This window comes from Ursus maritimus, unplaced genomic scaffold (assembly GCF_017311325.1).
Source record: "Ursus maritimus isolate PB19 unplaced genomic scaffold, ASM1731132v1 scaffold_18, whole genome shotgun sequence".
Lineage (NCBI taxonomy): Eukaryota > Metazoa > Chordata > Mammalia > Carnivora > Ursidae > Ursus > Ursus maritimus.
In genome coordinates, this window is record NW_024424230.1 from 12,686,695 (window position 1) to 12,704,376 (window position 17,682).

The 17,682-nt window shown below is 43.5% G+C and overlaps 1 protein-coding gene across 1 annotated transcript; it reads right to left on the reverse strand.

The window, feature by feature from the left end:
• Positions 1 to 3,105: 3,105 nt before the first annotated feature.
• Positions 3,106 to 15,961, reverse strand: SERPINB12 (serpin family B member 12). The gene is made up of 8 exons (XM_008704933.2): positions 14,780 to 15,961; positions 12,477 to 12,662; positions 10,308 to 10,442; positions 9,394 to 9,534; positions 7,762 to 7,879; positions 5,979 to 6,121; positions 4,845 to 5,012; positions 3,106 to 3,866 (listed from the first exon to the last, which is right to left on the reverse strand). The coding sequence occupies exons 2-8, from the start codon at positions 12,642 to 12,644 to the stop codon at positions 3,462 to 3,464; spliced, it is 1,278 nt and encodes a 425-aa protein (XP_008703155.1). The 5' UTR covers positions 12,645 to 12,662; positions 14,780 to 15,961; the 3' UTR covers positions 3,106 to 3,461.
• Between the last annotated feature and the right edge of the window lie 1,721 nt (positions 15,962 to 17,682).

The following is a 17,682-nucleotide window of genomic DNA, read 5'->3' on the forward strand; positions in this document are numbered from 1 at the left end:
AACATTCATAGAAGGGAAACAGTGTATGAGAATATGAGAATTTTTAAATTGAATATTAAGCATATGGAATATATTGGTAAGAGGTATGCCTCTTAAATATAATCTTGTGTTATATTTATTGTGTAAAAAAAAAAACAAAAGAATAAGACAGTGGATTTGTGAAAACAAGAACACAACATGAGTAATTTGGATGAAGAACACTCTGACATTGGCATTCAACTGTGGAGCCAAAAAAACCATTGAGACACCGCACAGCTTCCTCACCCATCATCCCAATCATAGGGCCTCCACCTAAGGTTAATGATACTGTAATTAAAAAAAAAAAAAACCACACATGCAAATGCAAAAGAAGTAAACAGCAATCAGGGTGAAGCAACACATGTTCTGGCTCGTTCCAGCACAGGAAAAACCTGGGGAGGAGTCTGAGGGGGAAAGATGCATTAGGTAATGTTTGGAATCATAAGGAGGGCCCGAGTTGAAATAAAATAGAATGTACAAAGCCTGTCACCTGGAGGGCGCTAGAGAGCCTGTTGGGTATGACACAGTAGTGGTTCTCTTCCCAGAATGTAGTCGGAGTAAATGAATCAGTTGTTTTGGAATCTACGTTGCCTCATTTGCCCTACCTGTCAACCTTGCTGGGTGGAGGGAATCTTGAACTAGAAATGGAGGAGTTCACTCCCCGGATTTGTACAACTGGCTGGTTTTCTAGCACTTATAGAGTATGGACTTGCATGCTCTCTGTGCCTCTGGCTGCCATATTAAAGGGTCAATCTCACTGGCGCACGAAGGAAGAATCAAGAGCTCCTAAGTTTTAGCATAAGTCCCAGTTTCTCATAGGCTTCCATCTACCATAGTTCCACTGAACTAAGTTAGAACACTGTCCTCCCTGTGTTGTCTGACTCTGACACTCCAAACAGAGGGTACAAGTGAAATATGCACACCCAACAACATTGCCACCACGGTTCTTTCTGTCCTTGTCCCACCAAAAATACTCTCCTTGTGAAGACTATACTGCCCAGGGCAGAAAGTGCCAATACCCTTCTTCACCTTCCCGTGCATTCTATTGGGGGAGTTTCATTCAGTCTTCAAATGGCTGCAGAAAGAAAAAAACTGGCAAGAAAGAGGCTAGGAGAACACAGCAAGGATAAAGGAGAGAGATGGATGTCTGGAATTTAAGCTGGCAGAGCTCTGTGTTTCTGAACTCCGGGGGAGGCAGTAATGGGAGGGAACAAAGCTGACTGACACAGGGGCGGCACCATATGGGGAACCGCCTGATGAGGCTTTCCATCCAACTCTTAACTTGCAGTCAGCAGAAATGTCTTCCAAGTTTGAGGATCCATTGGCTATCACTCCTAGATTTTAGAATCATTGGAAGCTTTCATCTTTTGTGTATGCCTTCATAGGTAATTATGGTGGAAGGTTGGGAAAGATTTTCTGGCACAGGATATGTCTTCCCGACATAATTGAGATGAATGGTTAGTTTTATAGATTATGTATTTCTATATTTTGGGATGGAAAGATTTAAAATTAGGTTTATGTCACTAAAAAAATCAGTTGGCACATAAAATACCGTACACATTTTAACTAATCACAAAATTGCTTTATTTACTAAGAAGAAACATTTTAATCAATTAAAGATTAGTAAAAGGTAAGTTTACTGATTCACAGAAAGATTTAAGAATATCACTCTCATTTTTGTAAATAGATACACTTTCCCTTTGTGATTAAAATTCTGAGAGACCCCAATTCAAACGAGAAGATGTGTCTACCAAGGAATAAGAACATAAGCAACACCAGACAATGCCAAACCTTCATGTAGCTCATAGCTATTTAGCTCAGTATCCAACAGTGATGCCAGGTCAGGCATGGAATCTTCAAAACGTCAAGCCGAAAAAGAACCATAGAAGAGACTATGTATTTGATTATCTAACATAAATTTGACCCATGGGAACTGCATTCTGTGGAAAAGACTTGGAAGAGCCACCTCAAGCTGCCTCACGTTATCAGTGAGAAATTTTTTATACCACAAACAACCTTGGACCATGAGAAGACTGTATGGGGAACATGGAACTTGTCCCTCACAGCACAAAGAAATCATTACTATAGAGGAAAACAGCGGGACCGGGGCCAGCATGACAGCAGCTGAACTTAACCTACCTTCTCCTGCAAAACCCACCACAGCCACACTTAACCAACACAGCGGTAACTGAGAGGAGGACGCTCATAGGGTAGGGCCGGGAAACAGGAACACGACCAACACCAGAAATTCACCTTGATGGAACGACCGTCCACGTCCTTGAGTTAGCCATTGTTAGTAGTCATTCCAGAGCGTTCAGCTAAGGCAGAGATCAAGAATTCAGACAGACGCATCAGAGAACGAAGGTCCCAGGTCCTGGCGTCTTGAACACTCAGGCATCTGGCTTTCAATAGACTAGAGCTTGATATGAAGCCAAGGGCCTTCCTGACAAAGGTTTCCACATGCATCATGCCCAGACCGAGGCCTGCTCTCAGGATGTGACCAGGCATAAGGCCTCCAGTAGGAAATAGGTCCATGTGGCCAGACTCCTAACACAGGGGGTCGGGGAGCCCAGCAGTCCACAGCGAGGGCAGTGCTCCCCTCCCCCACCTAATACTCTGGATAGTTAGGGGTAACTACGAGGAGAATTCTCTGAGGAAGGGGGTGAAGAAGACACAGAGGATCGTGCTTCATGATGATGGTCTAAGAGACTCGATAAGGAAAGCTGAGACTAAGTTTTAAATCCGCTGCCCCTCTCCTAGGTCAATGTCAGATTCACAAAGCATATCCTGATCTCCACAGAATGAGTGCTGGTCGGGGCAGGCTTCCGTCCTTGAGCTCTCACTTAAACCCACCCCAGGTGGGTGGATTTTCTCCCAGGTGAGAAGCATCTGACAGGGCATTTTCCATGCAGTGGAAGAAGATGGGAGAGGAAGAGGCAGGGCATCTTGCCCAGCGATGACCTGTGGTTTTAACTACCATAGAAATAGAGCTGAGTTTCCAAAACCTATTCCATTTAAACATTTCCTCCTGCTGCCCATGTTAAAATGGTTTCTGAATTTATCCTCCCCTAGAAATGGTCTAATGACTTGAACTTCCAGGATTCCTTTATTAGGAGGTAGGGAACTTAAAGTCAGTACCATTCACAATTACGTTGACCTGAGGGTCACAGAGGGTGAATTATATGCTTGAAAGCTTAGTGTGGTGAAAGGTTAGGGAGGGAGCCAGGGCCTTCGATAGTAATGGAAGTAGGTGAAAGTCAGCCAGAGGGTGAAAGAAGGATCAGGATAAGCACAGGCCAGTGGCCAGAGGAAGGGGGCTGGGAGTTGTGACAGAAGTCGGTCAGCTTTAGATATCAGCAAGAACGCAAATGCCCATGTTATGCCAGGGGGAGACCGTTCTGGCACTTTCTTCCAGCTCCCGGGTACTAGACGGTGTGCTCCTTTCAGGGAGAGCAGACCCTGCCATAGAAGAGAATGGTTTGGGTTTTGTTGTGTCTGATGAAAAAGAGAAAAGGGTGATCGGCAGTAAAGGTCACCCAGGAAGGTAGGGACATTTCCGTGCCAACAGCCCCACTGGCGGCAACTGCCTGGGTGCCATTTTCATCCACCTCCACAAAGGTTTTATGGACAACTTTTGACAGGTACAAATTGGGACTTGGAGAGATTCCAGTAAGATCAGCCTTCCCTTCCTTGAAGATATCCGTGATGCCCATGTCCTGTAGAATAGAATTGAGATCGTAGCTGTCTTCCAGGGTGAACTGTGGGAAGGAGACAGCTACTGTTTCTTCTGACATATTCTCTGAGCTGCTCCAGGCCACTACTTTTTCATGAGTGATGTTCCTTTCAAGCTACGAAAGGAAGGAAATAATGGTTAGGGTCTGGTTATGAGCCTGCAAAGGATAACCCAATTACTTCAAAGGGCTCGAGTCTATTTCAACAGCCAGTAACAATCTTCAAGGTTCTCCCCTAAGCCTCAAACTACTCTGATCTCATTTAAAGTCCTCCAAGCAAATCTCTTTCCTCTTTCGAAGTCACAGGACAATTTGACTTCTGTATCCTCTGGCATCTGACAGACTGGTGTCTGGGTGTCAAAGCCCAGCCAAGCTCAGTTGACCAAGTTGGGTGAGCTTGGCCACGCCTTAACATTCTGAGGTTCAACCCCCCTCTTCCATAAAACAGAGAGAATACCATTAGGCTCTTGCCGGGATTGAACAAAATGATGTATGTAAAGTATTTAACATGGTGCTGGCACACAATAAATTTTGAATAATGGCTATTATGGTGATCACTATCCAGGTATTTCTCTCTCCCTGTGTCTCCATCTCTCCACCGCACAGAACAACATATAGCTGAGGCATTCTAGCCTTCACTGATTCCCACCTCACAAGCAATCTATTCCAGCGTCAGTATCTCCACTCTGTCAAGGCACTAGCACCCAAAAACAGAGTTCAGCTACCAGGTCGTTATGTGAGCCATAGCAGATTAGTCCAAGCAAGAGGCCAGAAGTCAGGCTATTCAGAGAAAAGGAAAAGCTATTTCGTTTGCAGCAATTCTCACATCACTCCACAACTAAATTCCTTGGTCTGGAGAAAAACTGCAGAGAGCTATGAGATGGGAGAGGAAAGCCCTATCCAATATTTTTGGCATTTGTCCTTTTCTAAACCAATGAGGAAGAACTATCTCATTGAATTCAGATCCTTATATATTCTCTGATATCTCTGATAGCTGAGGTGCCATTCTTCCTCAGGCAGGTAGATGGTAAATAGATTGACTCTCCAAAGATTGACACTGAAATATTTTGTAAAGACACGAAAATGAAAATTTACCTCTTCTAGGCCCTTCACGTTATCTGCAGAGCAGGAAGGCAGCAGGACGAACATGCTGAGCGCCCCCTTGGTATACCTCATTTCCAGGATCTGTGCCTTCAGCTCCTCTATGAAGCCGATTCGAAATAGGCCCTTTTGGTTCATCATCTTCACAGTCTTCTTTTCATTCTATGTTGGACAAGATAGAAAGTCACAGGACTGCCACAGTAAGCTCACACACTCACATGGCCTCCATCTCTCTTGAAAACGGGGCTCCATTAAGATGAGGAGAGTCTTCACTGAAGCTCTGAGCCACACCAGTGATTCAACCTAAGGGCCCTCTGCCCACTGATCAGTCAGCCCTTCCTTTGCCAACACCTTATTTTCCCATGGTTTTAATAGGTTCTTCAGCTCCCAAGGCCACTCGTTGGTAAACTGTCTATCCAGGCACCTACCAACAGCCCAGCCAGGGGAAATAAGCCCCACCAACTTTCTGCCTTCCGTGCCTGCCCCAGCCAGTCTCTTGGCCCCACCTGACCCCTTGTCCTCGCTGACCTGAATGACCTACCACAGCACCAGCTGGAGCCTTGGTTAAATGATAATCATCTACATATCAAATAACAGCACTTCTTCCGTAGATGTCCATCAGACGGAAGGCCACCACCCCAGACACCTCGTGTATGTGAGAGGTCACCAATCTACAGATGAGGATGCACAGAGCTTGCGGGAGGAACACAGCTGACAGGTGGTGGGCTGGGATCCCAACCTTCCCTTTCCTCCACTCTGCAGTCTGGTGGCTTAGAACATGGGTTTTTGAGACAAATACTCACAGTTGCATGAATTTAGCTGAGTAATCTAACCTTTGCATTCTTTCCCCTCAACTCCTAAATGGGAATAATAATAATACCCATTTTCATAGAGATAGTTTAGCGAGCAAGTGAAATAATGAATGGAAAATGCTCAGGGCAGTGCCTGACACCAAGAGGGTCAACGAACTTCTGGTACTGATTTTTGCTAATAATAAAATATTTTGATTATCTTGTATGCTGTAACCCAGAGACCTAAGTTTTAAAGTTGAGTATACACACTGCAAATCATACTTCTTAGTGGAAATTATGAGTGGAATATCTAGAAAACCATGCTGTAATATCATACCTCATTTAGAGAGAAAAGTGCATCAACTGTGTTTTTAGAGTCAAAATATTTTTCCCATTTGGCCTTGAAGTAGACAGCATTCACCAGCACCAGCACGGTCGCACTGTCAATAGCGTCCTCGTTGAAGAGTTCCTTGATTTTACCTTAAAAAAGGTTTCAGAGCATATCCCGAATATGAATTATACCAGAAGTATTCATGTAGACAGATTTTCCTTGATGCCGTTTCCCATCCCCAAGACTAGGGCATGTCTGATTCAAGAACTAACCCAAGAAAATTACCCCACTCACAGTCCCGGATGTGGTGGAGGTGGGGGTGGGGGGCATGATATGGGAGAGACACTCTGTCACTCAACTCCAAGAGGGACCCATTCTAAAGCACTGACGCTGAGGGTATTTCCTTCCATTTACTGAGTCACTGTGGTTGGAACTTGCCATTAGACATCCTATGCCATGATTGACCTTTCTTTTTTCTTTTTAAGTTCAATTAGCCAACATATAGTACATCATTAGTTTTTGATGTGGTGTTCAGTGATTCATTAGTTACATATAACACCCAGTGCTCATCACACCACGTGCCCTCTTTAATACCCATCACCAGGTTACCCCCCACCCCCATGATTTGCCTTTCAAAGTAGACCCTGCCACCTGAGTATATTATAATCTGCTTGAGAAACAGAACTATCGTGTAAACTTCCTATCTCAAGTGCACATCACAGTAAAAGGTATATGCTTACATATAAACAAAAATGCATGTAAATATGCTAGGCCAGGATTAAAATCTATTCAATAGGGACTTTCACATGTCCTCTCTCATGCCACCCCATGTCAACCATGAGAAGTAGGTATTGTTACCCCTTCTTGGAGAGGAATACACTACAGCTAGTGAGAGGGAAGGCCACACAGTCAAAAATCAGCAAGCCTAGCTGAGATCAGACCTAGGGCCTTCCCGCTCTTGGTCCAGCTCCGAGGCTCCCTCCACCATAACACAGCCCTGAGGCAGACTGGAAAATCCCATGTGGCCAGGCAATCATCCATTTGCCATACGCATTCTTTCCCACCGCAAAATACCAAACCATCAGTTATCTGAATGCATGCCGAGTCCTTAAAGATAAATACAACTTTCTACCGCAGGACTTCCACATAAACTCCATAATAACAGATTATACTGACATCACCTATACTTAAAATACTCCAGGAGAGTTAACTAGTGTCTTAGCATAAATGTTTTTAGTGAACATGCTTTCCTCATGGCAACTGAGTGGGACCTTGAAGGAATGGGAATTTTTGTGGCATGTGGGCCAAGTAAGGAGAAATAATTTTGGAGTTTGGGTGCTTCTCCCAAGACAAGGCCAAATAAGGGAGTTTCATATTAAAAAATTATTCCATTTTATGTTGAATTTTAAATTTCACTACTCATCACTATCTCTAAACCCTCCTTCACCCAGAAAACACCTATGTACTTAGTGAAAAGTTGATAAAAATTGGGATTTTATTATTTCTATTTCCCTCTGAATAACTAGATTCTCTCCACAATCTTTCCACTGACCTTTTTTTTAAAAAAATGGAAATAGTTATACCACTGGCATGTGCTCGGCTGAAAGGATTTCCCCTTTTATGATGGAGCAGTGTCTAAGCATTTAACTGTTTGCGCCTGCAAAATGGGCTTTGAACACGGCCCATGCCTGTGAGCACCTGGTTTTGATGGACTAGCAATCTGAGACACCGGGCTGATGACTTTTCTCCTTTAAATGGAAAAGAGCACCAACTACTCTTTCTTTCTTACCTTGGGACTGAGATTCAACCCAAAAGTTAATCTGTTGTCTGGACTTTTCGGCATCTTTTTGGAAATCAACACTTTCAATGGTCGTGTGGTAAAACTGAATCACACCGTCTACGTATTCCTATTAAATTGGAATAAAGAGAAACAGTACAATGAAATCAGATAACCATGCTAATACTTAGGTGTGAGGCACTCCGGAGAAGTCTAATGAGAGAGATGGTCATTTAAACAGGATGCACGTGGTCTCTATCTATCCCCACTCTTACTTAGCCAGAGACCTTTCACCCATCATGGTGACAATTTAGGATATAGAATGCTTATTCATGGGGTGCCTGGGTGGCTCAGTTGGTTAAGCGTCTGACTCTTGGTTTCAGCTCAGGTCATGATCCCAGGGTCCTGAGATCGAGCCCCATGTCTCTCTCTGCACTCAGTGCAAAGTCTGCTTGAGATTCTTTCCCCTCTTCTCCCTCCCCCTCTGCTCCACCCCCTGCTCGCACTCTCTCTCTTTCTCTCTCTAAAAATAAATAAATAAAATCTTTTCAAAAAAGAAAAAACCTGAAGCAGTCCACAGTGACAAGGGCACAAGCCGTTCCTACGAGATACCCTTTTCCTTGGACAGCCCATCTGTGGAGACACTGGAACATGAGTATGGAGTAACTTGAGAGGCTTCGCTGTAAAATGCCTCTATTTTTAAGAATTAAAACCCTAACTAACGGTTACAGAGTTTCTGGAGCGATGAAAACATTTTGGAAACCGGGTGATGCTTACACAACATTGTGAATGTGATCAATGCTACTAAACTGTATACTTAAAAATGATTAAAATAGCAATTTTTACATTATATTTTACACAATTACAAGGTAATGTACCCAAATCACTGGCGTGTACGTTGTTAATAGGTGAATTGTATGATATGTGAATTTATACCTCAATAAAGCTAGGTTAAAGAAAAGAGCATCTAAAAGCTCATTTCCATTGTGAGAGAACATACTTATTTTGGCCAAAGGAGGCTAAGCTCCCCCCTCACCAGACCAGCCTAACCAACAGTATCACACATTTGCCTGTGCTCACGGCCCTCATGTCCGTGGCTAAGTACGTGGCTCCTTGCAGCGGGGACAGAGCAAGCTGCCGCGTCTCGCTGTAGGTACACGCTGCTTGGCCACGGACACAAGCCGGGCGCCCTTCGGCTCCGAACACGGTCCCGGGCTTCACCGCGGGGCTGCTGAGCCCAATTCTATTAGGGGTGGCCTGATGGTGTCATGAAAGGGGATTTTAGAAAAGTGCTGGGGGAGGGGTGGGGAGGGACGGGAAGAAGAGCTACCAAGAGCGTCTACCGGGCACCTTTGCTGGGAAAGACGGTCACAACAGAGAAGGCCATTACCAAACCCACACGTGCTCCAAAAGCTATTAGTCACACGACCCTCTTTCATCAACTGCTCAAGCTGAAAACTGGGAGAAGGACAACAGACAGTGTGGGAGAGAAAGAGGTGGGCCCCCGGGGAACCCCCAGTCCACAGCACATCCTCCTGTCAGAGAGGACTGTATTGCAGGTGACAAGTGAATAATCCGGTTACTTGCTGATTTTTAAATAGAATGCCACAGGATAGTTTTAATCCCTGGCCACGCCAAACTCACCGGACAGATCGGGAACTCCTGCTCTCCGTAAAGCCTGTTGGCAATACTTAGGGTGTAATCAACTCTGATCCTGTCTATCTTGGCGAGAAGCTGCCCGAAGTAGCAACTGAGCAGTCCACTCTCATCCCTGGAAGACTCGGCCTGACAAAAGAGGGAAGAAAATGTGACCTGATCAGGAGAGTAAGATGCCACCAGAGTGCGTTGTCATTTCACTTTGTTACCATGGGGGGGAGCGAGCTGAGAAGAAGCGAGGAAAGGAGGGCCGGAAGGGGTCCCACGGGAAGATCCCGGCTCTCAGTTGGTATCGAGGTCATCCAGGAACAATACATCCGGGGACTCAGCAGTGCACACTGTTTGACACCCGTGCACCTCATTTTTCTCTATAGTCAAAAAGATACAAGAAGAAGACAACCTTCTCTCCACCCCCCTCTTAAACTTTCTAAGGTACAGGGATATTTAACCTGGAGAATATCTTTCCCACACCTGGTATGAGCCAACCAATAAAAGTTTTGTGTATCAGTGGATTACCCCATGAAATAGACAGGCAAAGGTAGAGAAAGGGAGTAAGACTCCCACAGCTGATTCCTACCCCTTCCTACCCTTCATCCTCAACCATGCTCCGTCCTGGGGACCTGCGTCCTGGGAAAGGAGGTGAGTCATGGGGCTTTCCTCTAACTGTCTTTATCATGAGCAGAAGATACCAGAACCTACTCTTTAGGAAACTAGCTTACAGCCAACGGCATAGAAGATACACAACCAGAAAAGAATTGCAGGTCATATGGCATTCTTGCTATTATTGTTGCTGCTGACGACAGCCAGGACCTAATGTCTGGGGATAAGTAACCATTGCCAAATACAGCATAACCAGAATGAGCAAGTCATAAGAAGAGAGACAGGAGTTCATGGTGGCTCACCTGCGGGGAAAGAGACTCCCTTGTTTCTTTCTGCTCCTCCAGAGAGCTGTCAGCCAGCAATTCTTGTTTTTTGCTTTTCAGACAGGGATCAGGTTCTTTTCTTTCATTCTGGGAAAATTCATTGAAGTGTAGTACCTGCGAGATTATGGGGTCGCTCAGACAATAGGAACACCCTCAGAAACGTTTTTACTGTGTGACAGGGACAATGATTCCACAGTCAAACAATCAACAACAGTTCAAAGGGTAGTGGGTGTTTCTTCTGACTTGGCTGTGAGGTGAAATGGAAGGAAAGTACACTGCATGCTACCCCCAGGGTCCGTATTTAATAATGAATGTAACCGAACTAAAAGCATATTACACATGGCTAAAAGCATGGGACACACATGGCTACTGAATTGGACAGACTGTTAGTATAAAATACACATTGGATTTTTGAAGACTTAGTATGAAAAAAATGTAAAATATCTCATTTAAATTGTTTGATTACATATTGATATGCTGTTTTGGATGTATTGGGTTAATAAAATGTATTTTTTTAAATGAGTCTCACGTATTTTTACTTTCTTATGGCTGCTAAATTTTTTTAATTACATATGGGATTTGGAGCACTGATCTAGACCTTCTAATCAATCAAGCAAGTGAGGACAGCAAAAGACAAGTTACCCAGAGCATTGCAGAAAAGGTAGGAGACAAATGCCCATCTTGCACTGCTCAGGAGAGTTTTGCTGGGCAGGCGAAACCCAAGTGCCTGCAGAAAGAACATCTGAAACCTGACCAGGAGGATGCCAACCACACTCTAAAGCTAAGTTTTGCTAATGGAATAATATTCCCAAAATTAAATGAACAAAGCGGAACAACCCAAATACATTCTACCTTAATCCAAGAATTCAACTCCTCCATATTAGGAACAACAGTCGGGTCCCCACATAACCTCTGTGCTGTGTGCAAGATCCAGGGAAGTTATAAGACCAACCTCGGGAGCCTGTAGATAATTTGGGGAGTTGTTCTTGTCACATCCATTCATTCATTCTACAGATTTGTATTGGATGGCTACTATAAGCCAAGCACTGTTCTGGGACAAAGATTCTCGCCATCTGGAAGATTATATTCTAGCAGGGGAGGCACACAGTAATGAATTACTGTATGCATTATGTTGGAAGATGGAAAATGCCATGTCAGGGGAAAGTAGCTAGGGTAAGAGGGAATTTTACGGGGTTAGGAGTCAGGATGCAGCATTAGACTGAGAGATCATGGTAGGCCTGGTTGAGAAGGTAAATTCTGATCAAAGCCCTAAAGGAGAAAGTAAGTTATAGATCAGTTATCTGAGGGGGAAGCCAACAGGCAAAGGGAATGGAGCAAAGGCCCTAAGGCAGGAGTGGGCATGCTTACCACTAGAGGCCAGCGTGGCTGGAGGAGTGGGGAGGGGACAGGGTGATAGAGGGAGTCACCTGGTTGTTGAGAATTCAGACACCAGACCTTCATCGGCCACTGTAAGGACTTGGGCTTCTATCATTAGCTAAATTGGAAATTCGGGTTTTGAAAAGATGAGAAATAGGATCTGACTGAGGTTTTTAAAGGATCTTCCTGGCAGCTGCGTTGAGAACAACGGACTGTCAACAGAAGCAAGGAAGCCCATGAGGAAGTTGCCTCCAGGTTCGAAAGGATGGTGGTGGACCAGACCTCAGGGACACAGCGGGAAGCACCTGTGTTCTGGATCTATATCAAGAGAAAAGCCCGTTGGAGTTTGATGTGAAGTGAGAGAGAAAGAGAGAAGTCAAGGAAGATGCCAAGATCTTTCTTTAGCCACTGGAAACATAAGTGGTGCTTACTAAATATTTATTCATGGAATGAAAGAGACAAAACACATAGACATTAAAAATATTGCTAGTGATATCAGTATGGGTAATTATAGAGTGAAAGGGGGACAGACATGCAGACAGAGACAGAGAAGGTGACTGAGAAAAGCTATGAGGCTGGGGAGGCTGAAGAAGTGTCATAAAGGAGGGAGAAGTTTAACTGAGCCTTGAAAGAGAGCAAGGTGGGACGTAAATCAAAGCTCCAGGGCAGGGGCAGCCTCCCCCCAAGCCCCAGCACAGTGAGCAGCGTGGCTTGCCAACGACGGACTAGGATCTGACTCTGAGAGTGGACCCACAGATACTGGATTCACACCTGGTCAATCTGCAGTGCACTGTCACTTCTGGCCCCCAGGCGGACCATGCCAAGGGCAGCCGAGAGGCTCAGAGGACAGAAGAAGATGTTTTTATGTGGATCATCTTTGCTTATCTGCTGGAAAAGATCAAAGCAAAATTTGGTGTTGGCTGCCACGAGAGAATCCATCCTGAGATTGACGGCAGTCTAAAACCAAAAACAAAACAAAACAGAGAGAGAGGGAGAAAACACAATGATTAGAGAAAGATAAACAGTTCTTGTGTTAAATACATGAGATATAATCATATACAATGATTCAACATGTTATTAAAAACTCAAAAACTAAGGTCATCATCATCCTGGTATACAGATATTGATGTCCATATTGATATTGATACAGACAGAGGTCTATTTTCATTTAGTGATGTGAATTAGTTTCCTAGAGCTGCCATAACGAATTACCACAAACTAGGTGGCTTCAACAAGGGAATTTATTCTCCCTCAGTTTGGGAGACCAGATGTCCAAAATCAAGGTGTTGGCAGGATTGGTCCATTCTGGAGGCTGCCAGGGAAAATCTGTTTCCTGCCTCTCTCCCAACTTCTGGTGGTTTCCAGCAACCATTGGCATTCCTTGGTTTATAGAGGCACCATTAATCTCTGCCTCCATCTTCATGTGGTGTTCTTCCCTGTGTCTTCTGTGCAAGTCCACATTTCCCCTTTCTTATAAGGACACCAATCATTGGATTAAGGCTCACACTAATCCAGTAAGACCTCATCTTAACATGATTACATCTGCAAAGACCCCATTTCCCAATAAAAGCACATTCACAGGTACCAGGGATTAGATCTTAAACATGTCTTTGGGAGACATAATTTTATTGTGGCAGAACTTGCGTTATTCAGGTAAAACAAAGTCACAGGCAACCATATCCTCATGGTCAAGTCACCAACCAGGAAAACTTCATTCCACCTCCTTCTACAACAGGCTATACATGGTTCTGCTTAAGTCCTTTGCCAGTACTTTTCCCTCAACATCCTAGGACTGAGGATGCCCAGCAAATTGTCATGGGCCATGTCTTTGTCACCTTCTCATCTCCTTTTGACTCATTCCACATGCAACCTGCAGGCCTTCAGGTGGTCCTCCGGTCAGTATTGATATTATTGTTCAAGAGAGCATTGATCTTAAAAGATGTTGGGAGTTTAGAAGCCATTAGGTTTAATACTTTCTCTTGACAGTACAGAACCACAGGTGATATGGAACCAAAGCAGGGGAGCGACTCCTTTAGGACAGATTCCTTGCCCCTCACCAATAATCTGTTCCAGAACTATCAAGAAAATCAAGAAAATCAAGAAAATCTTACATAGATCTCACCTTGTACCATCCCAAAAGAAATGTTTTCTCTTTTGTCTTTTTGTCTATGGATATTGCATATTTCCAAGATGGAAATGTAAGCCCCCTTATGTGTGTTTATCATCAGACATGCGGCACATAGTAAAGCATTAAGAAATCACGACTGCATTGAATTGAATTGTGTACATTGGTTTTAGCATCTTCCCAGCTTAACATTGGCTTTTTTGTCTATAAAACCTAATTCAAAAAGATAGTTTTAGATACTTTTTTAAAAATGTGCCAACATATCTTTTACATATATTACCTTTAATCCTACAACTTTAATTCCCTTTTTATAGATGCGAAAAGAATCGAAGAATCAAATCACACGTGTTGGCCTCAGCTAAGTGCTCTTTCTGCTGTATCTACTATTTCTACTTAGTGGCTCTTAGTGTAGGACAGGCTGACACATGCCCGCTATATATTGGTGTTTTCTTCCTGTCCAGCTTAGATTCCATTCTTATGCTTACATTTTTTTTTTTCGTGCCAAATTTGTACATGACATGTATTTCTCATTTTGTGCTGGTAAAGCTGGGTCCAGGTAGGTGTTTTTCAAGAAACATATGTCCTGAGCGTGCCTGGAAATTCACTAATGCTTCATACTTCCGGAATCTACATTTTTTTTTATGTGGAAAAATATCTTCACATCCAACATGTTTGCTCTATGATAGCGGCTGGCATTAGCCCTTCGGTAACAAATTTACTAAGGAAGTAGAGAAATCAGATAAATTCGAGGTGGTCTGAGTCAAGGGGATCGCACAGACTTGTGTTAAATCATAAAATTTGGATAAAAAGTAGTCTCATATATTTTAAAGCCTTGGTCACATAACCAAGGTTGCTCTTTGATACAAATCTTTGGCACCAAAGGAAAAGCAGTAGATACTCTGGCTATTTATTCACTACCATAAAAGAAGACTAGAGACACAATACTCACGGCAAAGACGGGGTGCGGACTGAAAACTGAATGATCCCAACCCAGCTCTTTAAATGTTCCAGCTGTTTGCTCAGCTTTACCCTGTTTCTTTTCTTTTCTTTTCTTTTCTTTTCTTTTCTTTTCTTTTCTTTTCTTTTCTTTTCTTTTCTTTTTAGGGGATGAGTTCTCTTTATTCAGATCCTCTCAGATCATCCCCAGTGGGTCAGGGGTCAGGACACTTCATCTGGGAACTGCCACTTCCTGGGAGATAGGGGCCTTTGTCTTGGGTTCAGGGAAGACTGGGGGGGTCTCCAGAAATCAGGAGGGACCTGACCCTGGGTCCATGTTCCTGAATATTCTCAGGGCTTAGAGGTGGTCCTCTGGCTCAGGCAGCGGCTCCAGACTCCACCTAGAGTCTGGGGTATAGGAGGGCCCCTGGAAGGAGCAGGTACCAGGGGAAGCTAAGAAGCCATTTCTGCTTTGTCGTTGATCTGGCCATAAATGTTCGTGTTGGGGTGTCATAATTTCTTCCAGTCCTTGTGTGGAGCAGGAGACACGCCAGGGCAACTGTCAGTGCCAGTCCGACCAGGACCCGACTGCAATGCCATTGAATGACCGCATCAGAGGGGAAGGGTGTTCCTTCCTGGCATGACATGCCCGGATCTGAACCACTGGAGTCTTACCTATTATGGAAAGGACACGATGGCTCATGCAGGCCAACTCCCTTCTCCTTGAGACTAAAAAACCTGAGGCCAGGAGCAGCAGTGACTTGCACACAAGCACATAGCTGGCTGGGAGAAGAGCGAGCCTCAGACCTCACCATGCCCAGGCCTGCTCTCTACTGGAACAGACTGTGTTTTGTGCCCTTTTCTAATTCGGCTACTACCCTTATTCACTGTGGGAGCTGCAGTGGACCCCCGAACTCTCTCTGCCGATTAGTGCTTAAAGAACACGGAACCTACACTACGTTTTGTAAACTTTTCACGCATTCCCTAACCTGGCTCCAACCACTACTATGTCCTCACCCAGCAACAAAATTCCCCTTTCTGACCCTCATCTGGTTCTACCCCGTGGATTGGTTCTAAGTTTCCATTAGAGTCTATGTAGCTTAACTCTGCCCCACCTTCCAAGGGAGGGATGAGAATGGTCGTCATAGAAAAACAGCCTAAAAGCTGCAGTTGATAAAGAAAGGGGGGGTAATCAGAAGGGGGAATAAAGCATGAGAGACTATGGACTCTGGGAAACAAACTGAGGGCTTCAGAGGGGAGGGGGTGGGGGAATGGGATAGGCTGGTGATGGGTAGTAAGGAGGGCACGTATTGCATGGTGCACTGGGTGTTATACGCCACTAATGAATCATCGAACTTTGCATCAGAAACCAGGGATGTACTGTATGGTGACTAACATAATATAATAAAAAAACATTAAAAAAAAAAAAAGAAAGGAGAAATCTGTCAGCAAGGAAAAAAAAAGAAAAGCTGCAGTTGATCTTGGATGACGGTATGTAAGCATTTACTACAGGAGACTCTTCCCTGGTGTTATATAAAACTCTAAAATATAGAAAAATGAGCATTTAATAACTTGATTAAAATGTCATCTGGTAATTACCTCCAGAGGGCTGTTGTCGTTTTGCTTGTTTTTAAATTAGAAACTGGCTAAATCTGACAGTAACCTAATTACCTGATAACCCTTTATAAAGTTCTCCCACAAGAGTAGTCCCTGCACATAAAAGGATGAGCTGAATGAGACCCGATCTCTGCCTCTGAGAAATCCACCATCTCATAGAGCACACACTGCAACAGAAGCAGCTTCAGTGGTGCAAGGGCACCGAGGAATCTGGAATTCATTTACAAAATGAAACAGAAAAAGCAGGGGCGCTTGATTGAACGTCGGAATCTGGGTTTTGGCTCCAGTCATAATCTCAGGGTCATGACCTCAGGGTCATGGGATCAAGCCCCATGACAGGTTCTGTGCTCAGCAGGGAGTCTGCTTGAGATTCACCCCCTCTGCCCCTCCCCCCACTCACATGCATGCTCACTTTCTCTCTCTCTCTCAAATAAATAAAATCTTAAAAAAAAAAGAAATGGAGAAAGCAGAAGAGTATTACGTAAGAAAAAATTTTTAAACAGCATCCATCAAGACTTATTCTAGTATTCCTCTAATAATATTCAAGCAAGCAATTTAAAAATATAATACTTTCAACATTTTTAAAGCTACTTAACACTGTTCTCTTTCATTAGAGAGAAGCTTTGGTGGTCAGTAAAAGCCATGTTATGTTATCACAACAAACAATAAAGTAAAGTAAAAAAAAGCTCTAAGGTCAGTTGTCTTGTCCTCATCAAAAATCCCTTTACATCATTACTAATTTGAAAATAGTATGACCAAGGCAGTCTCCAAATCCACCGGATTTACAAATGGGACCTACTTAGCAATAAATGGAAAGTAGAGATCTAATCACCATCATACTAAAGTGTAACCATAACAGATATTTTTCAGAGGTGTGTAGCAAAGTAACTCACAGATTTTCAAAAGTGGTGTGTACAAATAAGTTCATAGAAACACTTTCATAATAGGCCAAACTCAGAAACAAGACAAATGTCCATCATCAGTAAGATAAACAGCTCGTGGGTCAGACATACAATGGAATACATACCAATGGGTGTGAGTGAACTATAGTCACCCCATAATAACATGGATCTCATAAGCACAAACTTGAGTGAAAGAAGATGTAGGGGAAGAGTCCATGATAATATAGTTAGATATAACTAAATATGTAAGATATATTTATCTATGTGTATATATGTTTAGATATACATTTTATATATACATCTAACGTTTAATTTTAAAATGTACTCTAGATATATTACAAAGCATGGCAGCAAATTTTAAAGCACTGCAAAGTTATTTGTGTTTAACACAAGAACT